The 23,961-nt window shown below is 43.0% G+C and overlaps 2 protein-coding genes and 1 long non-coding RNA gene across 4 annotated transcripts in view; 2 read left to right on the forward strand and 1 right to left on the reverse strand.

The window, feature by feature from the left end:
- The window catches only part of vrk2 (VRK serine/threonine kinase 2), an 18,226-nt gene extending 14,919 nt beyond the window's left edge, over window positions 1-3,307 (forward strand). Inside the window, exons 12-15 of the mRNA XM_071380597.1 lie at window positions 1,247-1,378; window positions 1,590-1,760; window positions 1,880-2,026; window positions 2,334-3,307. Coding sequence (XP_071236698.1) covers window positions 1,247-1,378; window positions 1,590-1,760; window positions 1,880-2,026; window positions 2,334-2,798 — 915 coding nt within the window. The 3' untranslated portion in view covers window positions 2,799-3,307. The remainder of the gene's footprint in view (window positions 1-1,246; window positions 1,379-1,589; window positions 1,761-1,879; window positions 2,027-2,333) is intronic.
- On the reverse strand, window positions 2,215-20,721 carry fancl (FA complementation group L). Of its 2 annotated transcripts, none has more exons than XM_071380600.1 (14): window positions 20,658-20,721; window positions 16,480-16,538; window positions 16,135-16,195; window positions 15,625-15,681; window positions 15,399-15,496; window positions 10,643-10,739; window positions 9,608-9,676; window positions 5,880-6,030; window positions 5,609-5,692; window positions 4,681-4,726; window positions 4,360-4,441; window positions 3,754-3,870; window positions 3,433-3,504; window positions 2,215-3,060 (listed from the first exon to the last, which is right to left on the reverse strand). In XM_071380600.1, exons 1-14 carry the CDS (start codon window positions 20,658-20,660, stop codon window positions 3,025-3,027), a joined length of 1,032 nt encoding a protein of 343 aa, XP_071236701.1. In that variant the 5' UTR covers window positions 20,661-20,721; the 3' UTR covers window positions 2,215-3,024. The 2 variants fall into 2 exon arrangements, with proteins under 2 accessions (XP_071236701.1, XP_071236700.1); XM_071380599.1 differs by lacking the exon at window positions 20,658-20,721 and adding an exon at window positions 16,777-17,139.
- LOC139562688 (uncharacterized) overlaps window positions 18,305-23,961 on the forward strand; it is a 51,182-nt gene continuing 45,525 nt past the window's right edge. Inside the window, exon 1 of the long non-coding RNA XR_011672429.1 lies at window positions 18,305-18,433. This is a non-coding gene — a long non-coding RNA (uncharacterized lncRNA). The remainder of the gene's footprint in view (window positions 18,434-23,961) is intronic.

A 23,961-nucleotide genomic window follows, 5' to 3' on the forward strand; every position in this document is an offset into this window, starting at 1 on the left:
TTCTGTGTGTGTCATGCTGTTATAATGAGCTTCTTGATATGCCACACCTGTTAGGATGGATTGTCTTGGCAAATGAGAGAGCCTCACTAACCGGATTTTGAGAGAAATAAGCCGTGGTGTGTGTGTGTGGAACATTTCTGGGATCTTTTATTTCAGCTCATGAAACCAACATGTTGTGTTGATATTTTTGTTCAGTATCTAATATAGCTGGATAGGGTAAAGTGCAGGTCAGGGGAGTGTAATGGAGACCAGATGGCTAGACTCACTTCATGTTCATTGTTTATACTCTGATTTATAACCCTCTGCGAGAGGTGAGGTGTCTGTGTGTGGGTCTGTCGGGAGCCCCAGTGCAGTGTGGGAGATTTACACACACTGACAGCCTCAGCCACAGATCACATACAAATCCAGGTCTTTATTTACAACACGCAGAAAGTATTTCTCATCAGATATGTGCATTTCAATTGGACTGTACCAAATATGTCACATCTCTCTGGCTCTGGCTCTTTGCATAGCAGTGTAGAGGTGAATCACATTTTCTTCTCTAAATGCCTGGCGGGTATCTTGACCGCAGTAAAAGGGGTCAACTTGCCCCTGATCCCCACGGAGGCACACCGCGTCCCCCCTCAAGAGGCTCTGGAGCGGAGAGGTGGGGATTTTCTGGAATTTACCGGAATCACTTGAGCCTTCAATGGCGACTAACTTGACCCGCAGATGGCCAAAACAGCCCAATTTGAGGCGATTGATGACACACACTTTACACACACTTTACAGGGGCAGAGGATCAGCAGCCATAATTGTTCTAATTTTCGCACCTAATTTCCATGCTGAACTGCTGGGCAGTTGGATCTGTAGTCAAATAGAAGTCAATTTTTGGAGGTTTGGAAAGTGAGTGTAAATGTCAATTGAATTAATAGGGGTCATGGAAAGGCTGCTTTCAGTGTCTGTCCTACTCCTCTGTATTGTTATTTACTCCTTTTTCCTCCCCAATTTCGTGATATCCAATTGGTAGTTAGTCGTGTCCCGTACGGACTCCCGTATTATTATTATTATTATTATTACTTCTCTTCATCATTCAAAGACAAATGAATAATTCAGTGAACAATGCTTTGTCTTCAACACAGTAGGTGGCCTTCTCCTGGTCTAAAAGTTCAATGGAGAATCAAGCAAGTTTCTACTATCAGAAACAGTTGCATGTTAGCCTCTTACTAAGCCCCTCACTCTCTCTTCCTGTATCCTTTCCCCACAGAAAGCAGGCCGCGGTAGAGGCTCATCCAAACTAAAGCCCGTAGTTGTGGAGGATGAGGAGAGTGATGAAGAGGATGAGAAGTTGGAGTTGGATGAAGCGAGGCCCAAACCTGTACCACCCAAGGGCGTAAAGGTGTTGGCTATAAACGGGATTCACTAAACTTTACTACTGAGCTGGTTGCAATATGACCCCAAAATAAATGTATTGGAATGTACAGTAGTTGACACACATGGGGAAATGCCCTTTTATTCTAATGTGTTGACAACAGGAGTAAAAGTATGTTTTCATTCAGTTGTTCGTTTGCGTCACATGAAATAATTATTCCGGTGTCCTTCCCCCACAGAAAGCGGGCCGGGCTAAACCTGCAACTAGAGGGGCCTCCAAACCAAATCCTGTATATGTGGAGGATGACAGTGATGAAGAAAAGATGGAGATTGAAGAGGGGAGACCCAAACCTGTACCATCTCGTTACATTAGGGGACCACCTGTATCCAACCCCCAGTCAGAACATGGGGTAAGGTGTTAGTGAATTCACAAGCAAGAAATGTCCAGGTTGAGGAGTATGTCATAAACTAGTGCATGCTAGCTTCACGTGAAATTTCAATCCGGTCTTCCTGTATCTTTTCCCCACAGAAAGCAGGACGAGCTAGAGGGTCGTCCAAACCAAAGTCTGTATATGTGGAGGATGACAAGAGTGAGAAAGAGGAGGAGATGGAGAGACCCAGACATGTGCCGTCTCAATACATCAGAGGACCATTCAAGCCCCAGCCAGAACAGGCGGTGAGGCCAAGGCACTAAGTCCTGCTTGTAGTGTAATATTGACAGGATTCACAGCATTTTACTATAATGTTGTCAAACTGGTTTTACAAGAATGGACAAAATGACCAGCTACTTTACTTTTGACACCCAACTGATAATGAAATACGTTTTATCAAAGCAAGTTCAAACCCAAAATAAATATCACAATATTTTTTAATTGCGATTATTTATTTTTATTGCCTTTGTTGTAATTTCACATTAACGGCTGTTACAAAAGTTCAGGTCAATGGAAGAAACCCAAGCAAATGTGTGAATTATCCCCTAACAGAAAACATCAACACAAACCAAACGTCGCGTCAGGAAAATAGTTGCTGATGACGGCGTTGTTGTGACCTCAAGACCACAAGTCAACCATAGACCCAGAGAAAGTACAACCCCTACAAAAAGCAAATTGGGTCAAACACATGATGATCAGTGGGAGGACCACAGTCAGACACACTGGGAAAAACATCTGTACAAAGAGGATGGTTCAGAGATCTTCAACCATGATCACCAGTGTGGGGGTAAGAGTCAGAAGCACAATCCCCCAGAATCTGACCACTGGGAAAATCCCATCCACATATATGACCGTGGTGAGTGGGAGGAATACAGCCACAAAGACCACGACCAGAGAGCAGAGCCTTCTCCCAAACAGAAGAGTGTCTGTAATGTCACACTGTACTGTAGTGCCTTAGTGGTGGTCTTATTCCTGTCCCTGGCCTTTCTATTCACTCTGGCTGACAGTCCTGAATGATGACTTGGTGCTGTTTTCCTGCTACTCTGATCTTTTTTGTTGTTTCCTATTCATCATGCCTATTTTAGGTTTGCATCATCCCCAACTCTTACTCCAGTTCGCTACAGTGTCATGACATGAGTGAGACGATATACATTAGATGAGATGTGTTGTACATTAGATGTGAGTGTATTTGCTGAGGCTCATGTTAAACCATATAGCTCTATGCCCAGGCTTCAGTCGGCGCTCAGGGTTTCTGGGTGGACATCTTCACTGTGATGGGCTGTAAACAACAAAAGTAAAAATGTCAACACAGGCTCGCTGTATCAATTACTAAAAAAACTAACAAACTTGATTGTGACTTATTGTGATTTGCAACTGCACCTCTGGGGATTTTCTATAGGCTTACAGTGTGTTGATTTATGTGTGACTGTTGTTTTGTACTAACCAAGGACATGGTACCTCCACACTACTAAATGTGACCTGCTATATTCAATGTACTTATTGTGCATAAACAGCGCTCTATATTACCTTTTGAAACTTTATGAATGACACAATATATGAAGACTATATCATGTGTATGTTATATGACCTTTTATGAAGGACATCGACTGTAAAGTGAGTATTAATAATGCCATATGGCGGCTTGAAATACCTTGCTGCAGTAGGGACACTCTCCAAACACTATGTTGAAGCTCTGGCGACTGGAAGGTAGTCCACGCAACCACTGGAGAGAAACCGAACAAGAACTAGTCAAACTAAACTACTCAAATTGAAGCTGACCAATTCCTTGGGGCAAGATTTGAGAAATGCAAAGAAGCCAAACACCTGAAATGAATTTGATGCTTTTACATCCCATTTTTGTATGAATTAATAACAAATTATTTTAAATTCATGCATGTCTTATCCTGGATATTGTTTTGTAAAACAGACATGCCTACTGATTGGGTAGGATAGTTGTGTGCGTGTCCCTTACCTCGTACAGACAGGCCTGGTGGAAGGGTTGGCCGCAGCGAGGGTCGTTGCACACCTGGTCAGGAATGGCCGACTCCAGACGGTAGGCGTAACAGATCCCACACTCTGCACTGAAACTCTACAGGAGACATTCATAGTATCTCTCCTGTCTATCCCTTCTCTACCAGTGTCCCCCTTCCCCCTCTCTGTTTGCATATTTCTTTTCATGTAACGAGAAGCCCTTTTTCTCTCCAAGCGATCCATTAAAAAGAGGATGGCAGGTACAATTTCAACATCTGGTAAAGTAAACTTTGCTCTTCGGAATGTTAATGATGCTGAGGCATTAATCACCGTGGCGACAGTGGATAAACACGGCGCCCTTTCAACCCATCCGGCGGCAAAAAAGAGATAAATGGGGGTGTGATTAAAGCGATCTCGATAGTGCCGAGGATTCTGCCATCTTTGTTATTCTAATGATCTTATCTGTAAACAACCCAATTAAAGGGGATGCACACCCACCTCCAGCAAACAATCAAGAACAGAAATAAAAATATATTTCTACACACACGATTGCTCGGCAGAGGTAATTGTGAGGGCTTGGTGTTTGAAACAGGGAAATGCAACGTACAGATTTTTCGTGGGTGGCAGGTGATGGGAATTCTATCTCCAAAACATCCCGGAGGTTCTGCAAGATGCTGCAGTCCGGGTTCCTGAAAGACACAAAACAGCTCCTTCACACACTAATTAAACACATGCAAATGAGGGAGAGACGGAGGGAAGAGGAGTTTGCAATTTTGACCAATATGTCTATTTCTCTCCCAGCTAGGAAATGTTGACCAAGGCTATCACGTTGAAATGGCATAGAAGACTGTTCATTTAGAATCACATTGTATGGAACATATAATACCAATAAGTAGACTGTATCCAAATGACTGACTACCTAACTTACCATAAATGCATGTTGGCATTCAGCTTGTTCCTCAAAGGTGTTACCACTGCAGGGGAAAATAACCCACACAATTAAGTTGTGAATTCAAATGGACATTGTAAAAAGAGAGGTTTAGAGATACACAACACTTGCAGGGGGATTTAACAGTCGTTTTTGTGCATTTCAATGCATTTCAGAAAACATCATGTCAAGTGTTTTCCTGGATGCAGCACACAGGCTCTTACAAACAGCTCTTCATATTTGATGACAGAGAGTCAGGCAAAGAGGAAATATTCCAATAACTTCGACATAAACGCTCTGCTCTAGTCCGTTCCACCCCATGAGCCCCGTCTTTGTGTACAGCCATCATTGCATTCTGTTGTTTGTTATTCTTAAATGCAAAAAGCAATATTTCTGCGTGACCCCATCTATTTGAGGGTCGCTGCCTGCCTCAGTCTTGGCGACAGCAGTGTGTGTTTAATAGCATTGCTAGGCAACCAACAATGAGTTCTGTGTGGCACTGTTGGCCAAGCATGACCTTGGATTTAAAGAAACAATTGGCAACAATTGTTAGGACTTAAATAGAACAAACTCGACCTTGGTTGGTCCGCTCCTACTCGTACCAAATCAAAAGCCTGATTATGTTGTAAAAACTTTGTTGGGTAGTACACATTCAGAATGCGCCCCCCAAAATAATACATCTTTCCTTTGTCTGTGATCACAGATATGATAGAATAAGGGTAGGTGGAAACCAGGTTTCCTCAATACTGCATGTGCTTATCAAATTGAGTCAGATCAGTTAATAGACAGGAGGATGCATAAAAAAAAAAAAATAATGAAACATGGCAGTGTGCCGTCATTTAATATAGGGTACACATTTCATATACATTATCGATAAAAAAAATATTTAAAAAAAGGAAAAACCATAAGTATACAGTATTTTACCTACCATGCTCAGCTCCAAGCAGGCAGCACTCTGGCAACATCTTTGGGTGTTGCGTGTCAACCTCCACTTTTATGGACACGTTATTTGCTGCAGACATAGTTAATCAGTGATTGGAGACAAGGAATAGCTGACCACAACACAAAGGGGGGAATGATAAAAGTGAGTGTATATAGGTAGTAGCAGTAGAGGTCTGTTCAGTTCAGTGTGCATGAGGGTTAATTATGGCCTATTGAGTTCTCTAGTTAGTGAGTTTGCATGTCTGTGTGTGCGTTACCGATGGCGATCCTCCTCATGGTGTCGGCTCTGCTGGGTTTCTCTGGCTCTAGAACCCAGGTCTTTTCATCGATCTCATCTAGAACCGCCCAAAACTCAGCCAGAGACTCTAGAAGCAGCAGGAACTGAGTGTGAACATGGCCCAGAGAACTCTGTGGGGAACAGAACACAACAGGTATGACAACCTAAACTAGGGTTCAAATGTGTGGGTGGATACTTTTGAATAAAGAAATTCATTATCTTAACTGAGAAAAATTATAATTAGTTAATATAGTTCCTTCAAAGTATTCACATCACTTTTCCCACATTATGTTGTTCCAAAGTGAGATTAAAATTGATGTAATTATTTTATTTAAAACAATTATCGACACATAATACTCTTAATGTCAAAGTAGAAGAAAAATTCTAACATTTATAAAATATTTATATAAAATAAAAACACTAATATATCTTGATTAGATAAGTATTCAACACCCTGAGTCAATACATGTTAAAAATCGCCCTTGGCAGCGATTATAGTTCAGTCTTTCAAATGTTTAGCCCTGAACTTATTTAGGCTTGCCATAACAAAGGGGTTGAATACTTATTGACTCAAGACATTGCATATTTAATTAATTTGTAAAAATGTCTAAATACAAAATTCCACTTTGAATGTGTGTAGGCCAGTGACAAAAATCTCAGTTGAATCAATTTTCAATTCAGGCTGTAACGTAACAAAATGTGGAAAAAGTAAAGGGATGTGAATACTTTATACCCATGTCAATTAAATGGTAATGATTTGCAGAAAAATTGGCATCTATAGAAGGTCTGACCTTGGAGAGAATGACCCGTGTAGCCTAATAATTTTCATTGTATTAAAATGACCACAATTATAACTTACACCAATTAAGCTATCTAACGGTTAGGGAAATCTCTTTGCCTAGATTTGTGAGGTGAAGATGAAACTATAGACGAACATGAGATAGTATCACATTATATACAAACATGATTTAGAAAATGATTTGACTATTTAGCATTTAATGCAGGCACAGGCTCAACAAATCAAATTCCCTTTAACAAACTATTTTATTAGACTAGCTTTGTCCCGGGAAATCCGACATGAGGGAGAAAAAATACAAAAAAAATAGAGGAATGAACCAAAAATGATGGGTCATTGTGCCAGCACAGTGCACACAATTTAGCATCGCACAGGTGCAGAGACTCCGCAATTACTGGCCAATTAATGCCAGTGGCGTGATTATGGTTACGGCTCCATAGAAATACAGTGGACCCAGTAAAAGGGGGCTTGGTAATTGAATTCCTGCTGGATTTGAGTGGCAGGATGTAAGAGTGTGTGTCTGTGGAAAGCTAAGATCCGCTCAGTACTCCTTGAGTGCCTCAATTAGGCCTCTTCATCTAGCACTGAGTAAAAACAGATCTATCCTCGCTACAGGCTTAACTCCTGAGGAAATGAGAGCCTAACCGTACATACTAAAACACTGCTAATAAAAGCAATCATCTAGTGTGGTTCAAATGGAGTAACGACGTATGAATGGATACACCTAAAGCCTTTATAATGGTGGCTTGTGTAGACATTGAGGGAACTGTGATGCATCTGCCTGGGCTCTCTTCTCCTGGCTGATGACAGATAGGATTCTAACCCCGTGCTCTAATCATCTATTACTGTAGGTCCGGTACATACGGTTGTACACGCACGGACTCACAAACACACAGACTGCTGGCAGAGGTTGCTCATGCTGTGCCACACCTGCAGTGGTGGGTCTGGTGCCCACCAATGGTCCTGCCCAGCCACAATCTGATACAGACGTCAATCACCACACACTGATGTTAAAAGACACAAAACAGGTATGTATTACTGAATGAACATACTCATTTGCCAGCTTATTAGGTACCCCATCTAGTGCCGGGTAAGACCCCACCTTTGCCTCCAGAACAGCCTGAATTCTTCGGGTTGGAAAACGTTGCTCAATTTGTATCAAGGGACCTAACGTGTGCCAAGAAAACATTCCCCACAACGTTACACCACCACCACCAGCCTGCACCGTTGACAATAGGCAGGATGGGGCCAAGGACTCATGTTGCTTACGCCAAATCCTGACTGCCATCAGCATGACGCAACAGGAACCGGGATTTGTCTGACCGGGCAATGTTTTTCCAATTCTCAATTGTCCAGTGTGTCCAGTGTTGGTGATCGTGTGTCCACTGGAGCCACTTCTTGTTTTTAGCTGATAGGAGTGGAGCCCGGTGTGGTCGTCTGCTACAATAGCCCATCGGTGACAAGGACTGACGAGTTGTGCGTTCCGAGATGCCGTTCTGCACATCACTGTTGTACTGCACCGTTATTTGCCCTTTTGTGGCCCGCTTGTTGGCTTGCACAATTCTTGCCATTCTCCTTCGACCTCTCATCAAATAGCTGTTTCAGCCCACAGGAATGCCGCTGACTGGATGTTTTTTAGTGTGTAGCACCATTCTCTGTAAACCTTAGACACTATCATGAGTAAAAAGCCCAGGAGGCCGACCGTTTCTGAGATACTGAAACTGGCACGCCTGGCACCGACGATCATACCACGCAGAGTCGCTGAGGTCACTCGTTTTGCCCATTCTAACGTTTAATTGAAAAGTAACTGAATGCCTCGATGCCTGTCTTCCTGCTTTATATAGCAAGCCACAGCCACGTGACTCACTGTCTTGCAGGAGTGAACCATTTGAATGGGAACGGGGTGTACCTAATAAACTGGCCACTGAGTGTATATGACACATTGTCTTGTTTTTCCTCTCTAATGTGCACACAAACTACAGTGTCTCTCTGTCCCTCTCATTCTTTCACACAAACACAGTGTGGCACATCTTGGCCCTGCAACAGAGCAGGCAATAATTACTCATTCAAATGAACATGTCAGGACAGCCGACAGACAAGCCCTTCCCCCACAACACACACACTCCTCTCACAGCACAGGAGAGATCCATCAGCTGCCCAGCAGGCAGACAGGCTCCATACGGCAGCGCTGTACTTAGCTCGTCTTCTCTGTACGGCTGCCATGTACCACACACACACACACACACACACACACACACACACACACACACACACACACACACACACACACACACACGTGTAGAGGGACACACCCAGCACATAGAAAGAGAACAGCTGTCAGTGTCTAGGGCTCAATATTACTGACTGTAACTGAGAATAAAATAGGAGTTAAAAGGGAATCCTTTAAAGGTTGTACTGAGACAGACAGCAAGTGTGTGAATTGCGACTGAAAAAGTGTGTTAGTGTGTATAAGTAGTAAAGAAAAATAAAATCAAAAATTAATATAGTTACATATCGCATATCGTTATTTTTGACAATTTCTTTGTTGTTAGGTTGCGTTAGCTAGCGCTAGTCAGCTGTACCTGCGCTAAAACGCCGGTATTTTTCATCCTATAGCTTGTTATCCATCTTTTTAAACAGTGAGCCAACATGTTTTCAGCACTTTCATTACATGACTGATCAACATTTGTTTTCTCATGGCTCTCTTGTCTTTCTGCAGCAGACATAGTGAGCATTATGTTTGGAATATCAAATCGCAATAAAATCCCAGTATCGAATCACAATACATATAGAATCGGGCACCTAAGTATCGTGATAATATTGTATTGGGAGGTCCCTGGCAATTCCCAACCCCATGTACGAGTGTGAGACAGTTGGACTGAAACAGTGTGATGTGTTTGTGTGTACAGTACCTGTGGTGTCCAAGTCATGGCCAGTGGAACAGGTAGGTCTGCGGAGCACCATGGGGCCTCTACAGGGTGCTGTGAATAGGAGGGAAACTTGCCTTAACACCCTAGAGTTGGCCAACATGCATATCAATGTCCCTGGGTACTTGCCTGTTACCAATACTGTACGTACACTAAACAGGCTATAGACTACTGGTAAAGTTGTTTTTCAGAAGTTAACCCAAACCCTTTCCTTACATCTCTTTCTTAATTCCTCTCCTTCTTTCCCCATATCACTCTTTCCCTGCCTGCCCCCCCTATCTCTGCATGTCAACCCCTACCTTCCACCCTCTGACTGTGCGCCTGTGTGGGGTGACCTGGGTAGGGGAGAAGGGCGGGCGAGGCAGCTGGGCCACAGGGGGAATCCAGGCTATTTTTACACAGTGACGGGGGCAGGCAGGTGGGCACACAGGCAGGTGTGCACAGGGTGAAACCAACCACCTCCTCTGGATATCATCTGGGCCAGCTACCACCAACCTGCCATGCGGCCACCCTGCTCACTACTCCCGAACCCAGCACTGCCACCCTGCTATACCCAGAGGGAGGGGGCAGGCAGGCATGGAAAGAGTGATATGCCGGCTAACGCCAACCAAGATGTAGGCATGGTCTGTGCTAAAACTGATCTAGATGTTCTACCTTTTAAGAGGACCAGCAATATGCATTTCTACTAGTTATGCCCACATGGTCTTATCTCCCTCCTCTCCTCTGCTTCTGGAGGGTTGTATCATGCAACTGTGAATCTAAAGTGGATATCTCTACACTCCCATCTCACAGGGTGTTGGAACCTCTCACGCAGACTTCAGAAAACTATGTTTGCCCTAGATATGGGACTGCTCAGAGAAGTACTGTCTTTTTAACACAAGATGGATATTTGAACATACTGTGTAAGAGTATGACTTGGGTTTTTTCATTGACTGTTACAATGTGTGTGTTCTCACTTCAGGCTTTAGTTAGCTTAGCTGTAAGTGTTAGCCTGCATAGTGTGTGTGTGTGTTCCCTTACCTTGGGCGTCAGTTTGACGGTGACGACGTGCTGTCGTCCCGAGGAGTCCTCAGCCCTCAGTCTCAGTGTGCGGAACTCCGTGTCAATGGACACCAGCCTGGGAACACACAGACATCGGTCAGTCTGGTCAGACACATACTGCATAAAGAGGTGATGCGTCCTCACACACAGACAGACTCAGAGGTGTTTAGTAGAGGGAAAGCAGGTTGCTCCCATCGTAGCCCACACCCTCTGAGAGGCAGTAAGATGTCTAAACAGTTAGAAATCCCCCGTAGGTACAGCTCTAGGACCAGCTTACATTTCCCTAATCCTAACCTTAACCTTAAGCAGAGGAAATGTCAAACTGACCCTAGATCAGTTTCTAGACTCTGGGGGGGTAACTTCCTCCTAGATTTCCAGTGCAGTAATGGAACTCTGCTGTGGCTGACATGGCCATATTTCTGCTGGGGATTTATGTGGTGTGGTGGTCAGTGTGCAACTTCTGAAGGCATGGAGCAGGGCAGCGTTTCTGACGGACCCGACTAGGATGATCGTAAAACTGACAAAAACACAGAAATGAGTGGAAATATGCTCAAACACACACACCGTGATCCAACACAGCACCTCACTCCTTTAATCTAGTAACACACAGAAAATGTTTCACTCACTCAATTCATCTCCCTCTTTTCCCCCTTCGCTCATTCCATTTCATTGCAGTGACAATCTAGCAAAAACATTTCTGCATATCAGTATCACAGCTCCATTCTTGAATCACAGTCCCATATCCTCTACTCTGCATTCACACGCGGCCTCCCGCCCCACAAAAGCAGGGGCTGGCTGGCACTTGGCGCGATGGACACAGCGTGACAGTGTGATGCCCCACTGTGAAGACTGATGATAGCAGTGCAATTGCAACTACAGGAACGGAGCTGCTTAGAAAACAGGAACAGATGACACACGTGTGTTTGAGTGAGCAGTATATGGATGGAGCTAGCTGTACAGTGGTGAAAAAGTAATTTGTTAAAGTAATGATGAGAACTGTGGTGCTCCAGATATCGTATGAAAAGTATGAGATCTGTATAGAAAGCCAGACAGTCATGTAAAATTCCACTCACTATTACAGTGCCTTCGGAAAGTATTCAGACCCCTTGACTTTTTCCAAATTTGGTTATGTTACAGCCTTATTCTAAAATAGTTAGATATTCCCCCCCCCCCCCTCATTAATCTACACATTTACATAATTATTCAGACCCTTTACTCGAGTCTTCTTGGGTATGAGTCTTCTTGGGTATGACGCTACAAGCTTAGCACACCTCTATCCGGGGAGTTTCTCCCATTCTTCTCTGCAGATCCTCTCAAGGTTTGTCAGGTTAAATTTAAATCAAATTTGTCACATGCGCTGAATACAACAGTGAAATGCTTACTGACAAGCCTTTAACCAACAATGCAGATTTAAGAAAATACAAAAAAAAGTAAGAGATAAGGATAACAAATAATTAAAGTTAACAATAGCGGGGCTATATACAGGGGGTACCGGTACAGAGTCAATGTGCGAGGGCACCGGTATTGAGGTAATGTACATGTAGGTAGAGTTATTAAAGTGACTATGCATAGATAATAACAGAGAGTAGCAGCAGCGTAGAAGAGGGGGTGAAATGCAAATAGTCTGGTTAACTATTTGATTAGATGTTCAGGAGTCTTATGGCTTGGGGGTAGAAGCTGTTTAGAAGCCTCTTGGACCTAGACTTGGCGCTTTGGTACCGCTTACTGTGCGGTAGCAGAGAGAACAGTCTATGACTAGGGTGGCTGGAGTCTGACAATTTTTAGGGCCTTCCTTTGACACCGCCTGGAATAGAGGTCCCGGATAGCAGGAAGCTTGGCCCCGGTGATGTACTGGGCCGTTCGCACTGCCCTCTAGTGCCTTGAAGTTGGAGGTTGAGCAGTTGCCATACCAGGCAGTGATGCAACCCGTCAGGATGCTCTTGATGGTGCAGGGGGAATAGGTTTTGTTGTGCCCTCTTCACAACTGTCTTGGTGTGCTTGGACCATGTTAGTTTGTTGGTGATGTGGACGCTAAGGAACTTGAAGCTCTCAACCTGCTACACTACGGCCCTGTCGATGAGAATGGGGGCATGCTCGGTCCTCCTTTTCCTGAAGTCCACAATCCTCTCCTTTGTCTTGATCAAGTTGAGGGAGAGGTTGTTGTCCTTGCACCACACGGTCAGGCTGTCTCATCATTGTCGGTGATCAGGCTTACCACTGTTGTGTCATCGGCAAACTTAATGATGGTGTTGGAGTTGTGCCTGGCTGTGCAGTCATGAGTGAACAGGGACTACAGGAGGGGACTGAGCACGCACCCCTGAGGGGCCCCAGTGTTGTGGATCAGCGTGGTGGATGTGTTGTTACCTACTCTTACCAACTAGGGGCGGCCCGTCAGTAAGTCCAGGATTCAGATACAGAGGGAGGTTGGATGGGGAGCGTTGCTTCACAGCTATTTTCAGGTCTCTCCAGAAATGTTTGATCGGGTTCAAAGTCCGGACTCTGGCTGGGCCACTCAAGGACATTCAGAGACATGTCCCGAAGCCACTCCTGTGTTGTCTTGGCTATGTGCTTATGATCATTGTCCTGTTGGAAGGTGAACCTTCAACCCAGTCTGAGGTCCTGAGCACTCTGGAGTAGGTTTTCATCAAGGATCTCTCTGTACTTCACTCCATTCATCTTTGCCTCAATGCTGCCATCAGCATGCTTCACCGTAGGGATGGTGCCAGGTTTCCTCCAGATGTGACACTTGGCATTAAGGCCAGATAGTTCAATCTTGGTTTCATCAGACCAGATAATCTTGTTTCTCATGGTCTGAGTCTTTAGGTGCCTTTTGGAAAACTCCAAGCGGGTGGTCATGTGCCTTTTACTGAGGAGTGGCTTGTGTCTGGCCACACTACAATAAAGGCCTGATTGCTGCAGAGATGGTTGTCCTTCTGGAAGGTTCTCCCATCTCCACAGAGCAACTGTAGAGCTCTGTCAGAGTGACCATGGGGTTCTTGGTCACCTCCCTGACCAAGGCCCTTCTCCCTCGAGTGCTCAGTTTGGCTGGGCGGCCAGCTCTAGGAAGAGTCTTGGTGGTTCCAAACTTCTTCCATTTAAGAATTATGGAGGCCACTGTGTTCTTGGGGACCTTCAATGCTGCAGACATATTTTGGTACCCTTCCCCAGATCTGTGCTTCGACACAATCCTGTCTCGGAGCTCTACGGACAATTCCTTCGACTTTAATGCTTCGTTTTTGCTCTGTCAACTGTGGGACCTTATATAGACAGGGGTATGCCTTTCCTAATCATGTCCAATCAATTGAATTTACCACAGGTGGACTCCAATAAAGTTGTAGAAACATCTCAAGGATGATCAATGGAAACAGGATGCACCTGAGCTCGATTTCAGGTCTCATAGCAAAGGGTCTGAATACTTCTGTAAATAAGGTATTTTTGTTTTTTATTTTTAATACATTTGCAAACAAAAAATATATATATTCAATGATGCCTAGCAGACTCCTCCAAGTTAGGAAGATGTGACACCTATATCGATTACAATAAAAGCCAAATGGAAGTATGGCCATTTGGGGTAAAGGAAAAGTATACAGCAGGGGTGTCAAAGTCAATCCATGGAGGGCCTAGTGTGCATTTTTCCCCCTTCTTCCTGTCAATTAGGATCTAGACCATCAGGTGAGGGGAGTTGTTTACTAATTAGTGACCTTAATTCATCAATCAAGTACAAGGGAGGAGCGAAAACCTGCAGACACTGCCCTCCGTGGAACGAGATTGACACGTGGTATACGGTCTTTGGGAAACCTAAAGGCAGATTGAAGAGCAATACACAAAAGGTGAAGGCAAAGACACATTCACACACCTCTTACTTCAAACAGAGAATAAAAAAATGGATATGCCTCAAAGAGTGGTGAATATGGAATAGAGTTGTGTCTATTTAATGATGCCAAACACTTTAAAGCATGTGTTTTAGGCATATAGGGGGCTGGAGTGGAGATACTTGACTCCATATTCCCATTCACTAACTCATGACTTCTCAAGGCAGTCTCAAGCCCATTCAAATGACCAGCTCAACGCAAGCCTCTCTTACCTGCACCTATCAGCAGACAAAATGAGTGAACGAGTGAAAACACCCAGGCTATTAATGCCACTGCCAATTAAGACGTTAAACGAATCTCGAGTGCATTGAGGCCTGCTGCGTAATGCTTCTAAAGGTAATACAGTATTGAAATGACGTTCACCTCATTTCCACATAACTTCAACATCCCCCCCATTAAACCTAAGAGTAGGGTCTTCAATTAGACCAATTTGCATTTGCTAATATCATAATTGCAGCTGTAGTCATTAATAGGGAAAGTGGAAAATTAGTAGCCGAGCTAAATGGTAGCTGAGATGCATCACCAGTCACAAAGAGAAGACAGTATTGGCCCTAGCTGACATATAGCTAGGCAGTGTTATTAAATGGGATCTGGCTTTAACTATAACTCAATAACAAAAAAATAAGGATGTCATTATTAGTCAGTTAATAATGCAGTATAATATTGTCCTAAGCCTTTATTTTATGGTTCAGGCTGATGGTATGGCCGCTATAGGGTAATAGTTAGTCACTGGCCTGTATAATAGAACTCAACAGGTAATAATGCAGGTCATAGTTATATTCTATGACTAGTGACAAGAGTTTTTCCTTGTCAGGTCACGTGGTAAAGCTCCTGGCCCTATCCCTACTTGCTCCAGTACATACTTATCCCATCCCAGGTCCTCCATCTCAATGATGAGCTGAGAGTAGTACTGTGGAGGTGGGATGGAGCGACACTCTGGCCTGCACTTGAGGGCCACTTCCTGGAACATAGAACACTTCCTGTTTACATTCAATCACCAGCATTTCAGTACGGTATTATTTTACTGTATGTATTATGACATCAAGGAATATGTCAATATCAATCTGAGGTAAAAACAGATGCTCTTACCAGGACAGTCTTCAGCTCCAGAACAAAGCTGACTAGATCAGGAGAGTGATGTAATCTCTGCGAAAAGACAAAACAAGAGAGATCTGATTAGCTGGAAAATTAAGTGTTACTGTAGTGTCTTTCAAACCAACTTAGTAGCTGTTCAAATCAAGGCCAATGTTTTGATTAATGGAGCCTGCCACTAGGTTTAATAATTAATGATAGCTTAAAGCCTGTGAAAATAATGAACTTTACAGCCAGGGGTGAAATATAAATCTAATCCCAATAACCCAGAGGTGACCACATAACAAATAGGGACATTTCCAAGGCAATGTTAATTATGCAGTGGAAAATATTTTTTTCAACAAGCGAATGGAACACAGCAAGTGATGGAATGCATAAGTGAACATACAGTTCGCTAAGCAGTCCAGTCTACCTATCCTTGAAAACATCTTCATCTGAAATGAGTTGGCCTCTCAATTGATTAGAGTTATTAAAGTGTTGGTGTGGATTGCTTTGATTTTTTATTACCTGTTTTACTATGTGCCCATATCCACACAATAGCTGTTTCAACTGCCAGCAGCAGTGAAGCCTGCAATGCAGAATGATATTTAGTAAATCATTGATTCCATTTGATCCAGGGGAATAGAGTGAAATATAATTAATTTGGGGTATGAAAGAGGGCAAGCAACATGTATCATTAAGTTTGAGGCCACCAATCCTCTACATAAGTCTGTCTGTGTGCGTGTAGAGAGAGCAAGAAATAGATGGACAAACAGAGAGACGAATTGACAGACAATTCCTTGTGTCTGTCTTTCTCTGACACACACACACACATACATACACAAATAGAATACAGGGGACTTGTAACGTTACTTAGCCAGTTTAAGTTGATGATCTGGTGGAAGCAGTATTCTTATTCTGAAGTCTCTCTCCTAAAATAAAATAGCAACAATAGTAGATAAAGTAGGCCATCAGATCTTGTTCAAACCATAAATATTCTTCCGGCAACTTCTAAATAAACAGCTGACTGTCCAAGAATCGATGCATGCGCGCGACTACTACACAGCTAACAACGTTACAAATGATATCAAAGATAACGTTACAACATTATCTTAACTTGATTGTAGCGCAAGTAACAGTTACCTAGCTCAGAAACCATGTTTGTCCCACCTGAACCGTGATAAATCCATCATAGACAGTTTTCTCCTTGTTGAGTGGTAACAACAGCGGACTCTCTTTGACAAGTAAACTCTCCATTCTTGACAGTTCGAAGTCAGCTGTGTGGTGCTGGGCTAACGTAACAACATGGTTAGCTGACCATGCTAGCATGTAAACATCTCAAGTTTTCAGCTGCATACAGTACTCACGTTCGTGACACTTGAACATTAACTAAGAGTTCGTTTGAGAAAAAGGTATTTCAGAAATACAAGTATTGCCTTTGTACACAAACCGATACGTTATTTTTGGTTGAGTAGCTAGCCAGCTAACTGTTTTTCCCGCAAGAAAATTATAATAAAAAGTGTAACATACGTCACACAGGCTTTGGTTTGAATTACAAAACTTTATTAGCTAGTGCCAACTAAGCAGTGTTTCGGGTAAGCTACTATTATTTTAAGTATTTATGCAACTTTCACTGAAAAAGTTAATTGATTAAGAAAAAAGGTTATTATAAGTTATTACACATTATCAATTGCCTTTCTCCATGTAAATGATTGTTGTAGTCTGTTTACAAAATATTGAATGGTTCATGAATGTTGCTGAGTAGACATAACCCTGTATTAGCTTGGCCTCAAATTAAATACATGATTAAATCATGGAAATAGGCTTAACCGCACTTCTAGGATGTTCAGCTAACTGGTCCTTTTATATGAATAGCCCACAGGTAATGGACACCTTTTGATGTACAGTATAAAGAATGGAATTTCATGGTCGAAGAATGTATCAAAGCAGTAGCTAAAGGGTCTCTGGAAGGCATAGGCCTAGTCAATGTGTTGAAATATAGGCTAAGCATAATGTCTGGAGGTATTTACAGTGCGTATTCCTTTTTTATTCATTATAAAGACAATATGTAAGGGACAGGGATATGTTAAGAAATAAAAGTATTACTGATAATTTTGTGAAAGGATTCTCAGTTTATTCTGTTCTATTCTATTCTACAGGTGACATTGCCAACCTCAGATAATGTGTTCTCCTTTGAGGTAGGTATTGACATTACATCGACATCTATTTTTAGTCTAGATTACCTTGACCATAAGACAACAAAACATTCACACTGTCATGTAATTATTCTGCCAGTATCATTCATATTCCATATATTATGAAATCCAATAAGACATCTGTCTCTGTTTCAATTTACATACGCATTGCATGCCACAACATGTGGCATGAATTCCCTCTCCCGAATGCCAAATATGTCATTACAATTCCTATTCAAATCCAATCAAACCATGATTACTACAAAAGCCACCGTATTGCCGTGCTCCTATATGCAGGTTTGAGGCTTAGCTCCCTTTAAGCAAATATTTATCCCTCCAGCCAGGATGACTGTATTGCAGTTTGTGATTATATATGGGTTTGTGAGAGGAGTGTGTCAACCGTGCATGCTCCACAATGTGCCTGGAGAGATTGATGTTTTGTCATCCACCTGCTTCAAAGCTGTAAAACCCGGTAGGCAGCAGCAAACGGAGAGACCTACCCAGCCCGGAAAAAAACAAACAAAGAGAGACCTTACTGGTGCTGTTTACACATCTGTGTGGAGGACTATCTGGGCTTGTGTGTTTTGACATCGCGCTCAAATGGCTGCACGGCTCCTGTCTCAGTGAAACGGGTGAGTGATATTCTCCTTCTCTCTCTCCCTCTCTCTGTCTCTCTTCATGTGCAAAGTGCAGCAGTCATGCAACACGGCTGGCTTAATAGCATTCAAAAAGAAAAAAGGCTTAAAGAATTGAGTGTTGGAGAATAGCCCAAGCCGGTGCATAGATTGTGCTGTCTCTCTCTTTCCCTCTCTCTGTCCTTCCTTCCGCAGCCTCCAGCGCTGGGCTCCAGCTCTGAGAGAAATGATCTATTGTGCTTTGTTTATCGCTAGCCATGGTCACTTCTCTGAAATGCAATTGGCTGGAACTACAGCGTGTGGGTCCTGCACCCAGTGTTTTTTCCTCCTCCTCTCTCTCTTTTCCTCTCTCTCTCTCCCTCGCTCTCTCTTTCTCTCTCGCTCGTTCATACAGATCCCTTTGAGACAAGATATGAGCAGGGGTGTCTGGTCCAACGCACTTCTCTCTCTCTCTCTGTGTGTTCTGCATTCATCTGAATGACAATATATAGGACATATTGTTGTGCAAGAGCTGAAATGGACATAACGACTAAATAGTAAAATAATAATGACATACCGGTAAATATAGTTTTTATTGTTAAAGATGTAGGTTGCGTTTAGGTTACACTATTTTAGCTATGTTTTGAATGCTGGTGGGATTGCTGATATGACCTATATTTTATGTTACCACTTACCACAGATTTATACTTAATTTACACTTTTATCTCACATATAAAATGTGTGTTGCCATTCTATGTCAGCTGTTTAGAAATAATTGAAGGTATATATTATATTATGGGACCTCCCTGCCCGTCACCCAGGTCTTTATTCTATTATTTGAGCCAAGATCTGTTCTGCTCGAATGGCTCTTCAGACATGCACGCTAGACATTTTTTAAATTTACATCATTATAGTCAGAGTTACAAAATATTTGCAATGTGCACCTGTTATTTTCAAGAGCGAATATATGATAGACATAATGAAAGACAAAACAAAGACTATGAGGAGTTACCTATCAAGCGTTTTTGTACCTTACCTTTGAAAAAAAAGACTGGATGTGAGTGGTCCCACACCAGATTAGTTCCAGATTAGGCAGGGCTGTGCACTATGAAGGTTTGAAGTAATGGAGGGAATCAGACCAAGCCTCACTACTGACCAGGCCAGCCCAGCGTGCCAGAGTCTGGCCCCGGTCCGGATGTCTTATTTAGCCCCATTAAATAGACTCACACAGACAAACAAGACAGACTCAAAAACAAAGCGCTTGTTTAAAAACAAATCGAATCAAAATCAGATGTTATTTCCCACATTCTTTTTGAAAAACAGGTGAAGACTAACAGTGAAATGCTTACTTCCGGGTCCTTTTTCAACAATGCAGAGTTAAAGGCAAAAAATACAATTACAAATAGAAATAGTGACACCAGGAATAAATAGACAGTGAATAACAAATAACAATGCAGAGTAAAAAATAACATGGCTATATACACGGGGGTACCAGTACCGAATCGATGTGCAGGGGTACGAGGTAATTGAGGTGGCTATATACATATAGGCAGTGCTTGAATTGGGATGAAAGAAGTGCTGGAGCTGTCTTTTTCCAAGTCGGCCCATTAGACTATGTTAACGGAAATTCACAAATTACATTATGCTATAGAGACCTCTGATTATTCACTGTTAAGGGATCAAAAACAATTCCCATGACTTTTAACCAAATTTCCATGACTATTATAATAGTCTGCCTCCTGTACCTGCCTGACCCTGACCTGATTATGTACCTCTGCCTGCCCTGACCCCGAGCCTGCCTGCTGTCCTGTACCTGCCTGACTCTGACCTGATCACTATAGTTATTAACTAGCGAGATAACTGCTAAATGGTATGTTTTGAATTGGCTATCAAGTTAGTCTGTCATTATTTTATACATGCTGCTGATTTGTCGCGGTCTCTCTCCTCGGGCAACGGCCTGCTGGCACACATGCAACACACAAAGAAGGGTCTTTCCGATAATGGCTGATATGTGTATTTTTAAGTGATTGATCATATTTAAAAGTGTGCCTTCATGAATTACATTACTTTTCTTGATCTTACAAACCCTAATTTGACCATTTGGAACGGCGCATCAAGCGCATTCAGGTTGGTGTATTTTCAATCTGCACAATCTCGAACAGCCTACTGTCACGCACAGATTTACAGACAAGCAGCAAATAAATTTGAACAAAGCGGAATCAGGAAACGAATGCCCACTCACCATTGCTATTCAATGCAGATCCCGCCTTCATTCCGCATTGATTAACCTTTTTTGCCTTATGCGTGAATCTGGGACGGCGATAGGCTACTTTGTTTTATAGAGGAGCTGGTACGCAATTACCCAAACATTTGAAATGCCGGTATGGCGCTCTGGATAGCTCCGGCACAATTCAAGGGCTGCATGTACAGTGTATTCGGAAGGTATTCAGACCCTTTGACTTTTTCCACATGTTGTTACATTGCAGGCTTATTGTAAAATGTATTAAATGGTTGTTTATCCTCATCACTCTACACACAATACCCCATCATTACATATATATATATATATATATTTTTTTTTAAATAAAATAAAAACGGAAATATCACAGTTACATAAGTACTCAGACCCTTTACTCAGAACTTTGCTGAAGCACCTTTGACAGTGATTACAGCCTCAAGTCTTTTTTGGCTATGATGCTACAAGCTTGGCACACCTGTAATTGGGGACTTTCTCCCATTAATCTCTGCAGATACTCTCAAGCTCTGTCAGGTTGGATGGGGAGCATCACAGCACAGCTATTTTCAGGTCTCTAGAGATGTTTGATCGGGTTCAAGTCCGGGCTCTAGCTGCGCCACTCAAGGACATTCAGATACTTGTCCCAAAGCCACTCCTGCGTTGTCTTGGCTGTGTGGTTAGGGTCATTGTCCAGTTGGAAGGTGAATCTTTTCCCCAGTCGGAGGTCCTGAGTGCTCTGGAGAAGGTTTTCATCAAGGATCTCTCTGTACTTTTCTCTGTTCATCTTTCCCTCGATCCTGACTAGTCTCCCAGCCCCTGCCTCTGAAAAACATCCCCACAGCATGATGCTGCCACCACCATGCTTCATCGAAGGGATGGTGCCAGGTTTTCTCCAGATATGACGCTTGGCATGCAGGCCAAAGACTTCAATCTTGGTTTCATCAGACCAGAGAATCATGTTTCTCATCGTCTGAGAGTCCTTTAAGTGCCTTTTGGCAAATTCCAATCGGGCTGTCATGTGCCTTTTACTAAGGAGTGGCTTCCGTCTGCCACTCTACCATAAAGGCCTGATTGCTGGAGTGCTGCAGAGATGGTGGTACTTCTGGAAGGTTCTCCCATCTCCACAGAGGAACTCTGGAGCTCTGTCAGTGACCATGGGGTACTTGGTCACCTCCCAGACCAAGGCCCTTCTCCCCCGATTGCTCAGTTTGGTTGGGCGGCCAGCTCTAGGAAGAGTCTTGGTGGTTCCAAACTTCTTCCATTTAAGAATGACAGAGGCCACTGTGCTCTTGGGGACCTTTAATACTGCAAACATTTGTGTGTACCCTTTCCCTGATCTGTGCCTTGAGACAATCTTGTCTCGGAGCTCTACAGACAATTCCTTCAACCTCAAGGCTTGTTTTTTGCTCTGACATGCACTGTCAACTGTGGGACCTTATATAGACAGGTGTGTGCCTTTCCCTATCAAGTCCAATCAATTGAATTTACCACAGGTGGACTCCAATCAAGTTGTGGAAACATCTCAAGGATGATCAATGGAAACAGGATGCACCTGAGCTCAATTTCGAGTCTCATAGCAAAGATTCTGAATACTAACGTAAATAATATTATTCTGTTTTTATTTTGCATAAATTAGCAAAAATGCTCTGGTTTTCGCTTTGTCGTTATGAGGTATTGTGTGTAGATTGATGAGTCAAAAAATGTATTTAATCAATTTTAGAATAAAGCTATAACTTAACAAAATGTGAAAAAACATTTGAGCTTAGCATTTCGCTCCTCTGGTAGGCTTGCGTCGGTGGGCAGCTTACAGCTGGGTTTTCCTTTGCAATGCGTAATCGTTTGCAAGCCCTGCCACATCTGCCGAGTGTCAGAGCTGGCATAGTAGGATTCAATCTTAGTCCTGGTATGGACTTTTGGCCTGTTTGATGGCTCGTCAGAGGTCGTAGTGAGATTTCTTATAAGCATTAATTTTAGTGTCCCGCTTTTTTCTAGACTTCAGCTCAGTGAGGGTGTTGCCTGTAATCCATGGCTTCTGTTCGGGGTATGTACGTACGGTCACTTTGGTGACGATGTCGTTGATGCACTTATTAATGAAGCCAGTGACTGATGTGGTAAACCTCAATGTTATCGGATGAATCCCAGAAAATGTTTGAGTATGTGCTAGCGAAACCATCCTGCATCTGCTTAATCAGACTATTTCCGTATTGAGTGTGTCACTGGTACTTCCTGTTTTGAGTTTTTGCTTGCAGGAAGCAGGAAGATAAAGTTATGGTCTGATTTGCCAACGTGAGGGCGAGGGAGGGCCTTGTATGTGTTTCTGTGGGTGGAGTAAAGGGGATCTAAAATGTTGTCGCCTTTAGTTGCACAGGTCACATGCTGGTAAAATAAGGGTAAAACAGATCTCATTTTTTTCCTGCATTACAATCATCGGCCACGAGAATCGCTGCATCTGAATGTGCCTTTTCTTGTTTGCTTATATCTTGTTGAGTGCGGTTTTAGAGCCAGCATCGGTTTGTGGTGGTAAATAGACAGTAAACTCTCTTGGCAAATAGTATGGTCTGCAGCTTATCATGATTGGTATTCCAACTCAGTCGAGCAAAAACTTGAGACTTCGTTAACAATAGATTGCGCACCAGCTGCTGTTAACAAAGAGACACACCCATTCTCCCTTCGTCTTACCCGAGGCTGCCGTCTGGTGTTGACAATGCGTAGAAAAACCAGCGAGATGTATAGTCCTCGGATATCACAGTTTTTCAGGTCCATTGATAGGATAGTCTTGAACAGAGCTCATCCAGTTTGTTCTCCAGTGACTGCACGTTCACCTACAGAACAGAATCCGATGGCGGTCTGTTTGTTCGTCGACGTAGTCTCGTCAGGATGCCGCCTTTTCACTGCCTCTTCCTCTTTAGAGTCACAGGGAATAGGGCCTGGTCCGTATTAAGCAGAATCTCCAGAGCTGCCAACTTGTTGAGGTAGACATGTTCATCCAAATCGAGGTTCATGATTGCTGTTCTGATGTCCAGAAGCTGTTTTCGGGCATAAGAAATTATGGCGGAGGCATTATGTACACATTTTTATTAGATCAGCTTTAAAAAAATAAATAAAATAGCAACATTTTTCAGGCGCTTTTAAGACGGCTGCTATACACTGCAGCTCCATCTTCATCTTCAAACCTCTTGATTCACTGTGAGCACTGACAGGAATGGGCAACAGTCTGAGAAATGTGTTGAGTAGCACTAAACTGCTCTCAGGACCCAACTCTGAGCCAAAGAGTCAGATGTAATGTGCTGCAGGAAGGAGGGCTGCCAAG

This window comes from Salvelinus alpinus, chromosome 32, assembly GCF_045679555.1.
Source record: "Salvelinus alpinus chromosome 32, SLU_Salpinus.1, whole genome shotgun sequence".
Taxonomy (NCBI): domain Eukaryota; kingdom Metazoa; phylum Chordata; class Actinopteri; order Salmoniformes; family Salmonidae; genus Salvelinus; species Salvelinus alpinus.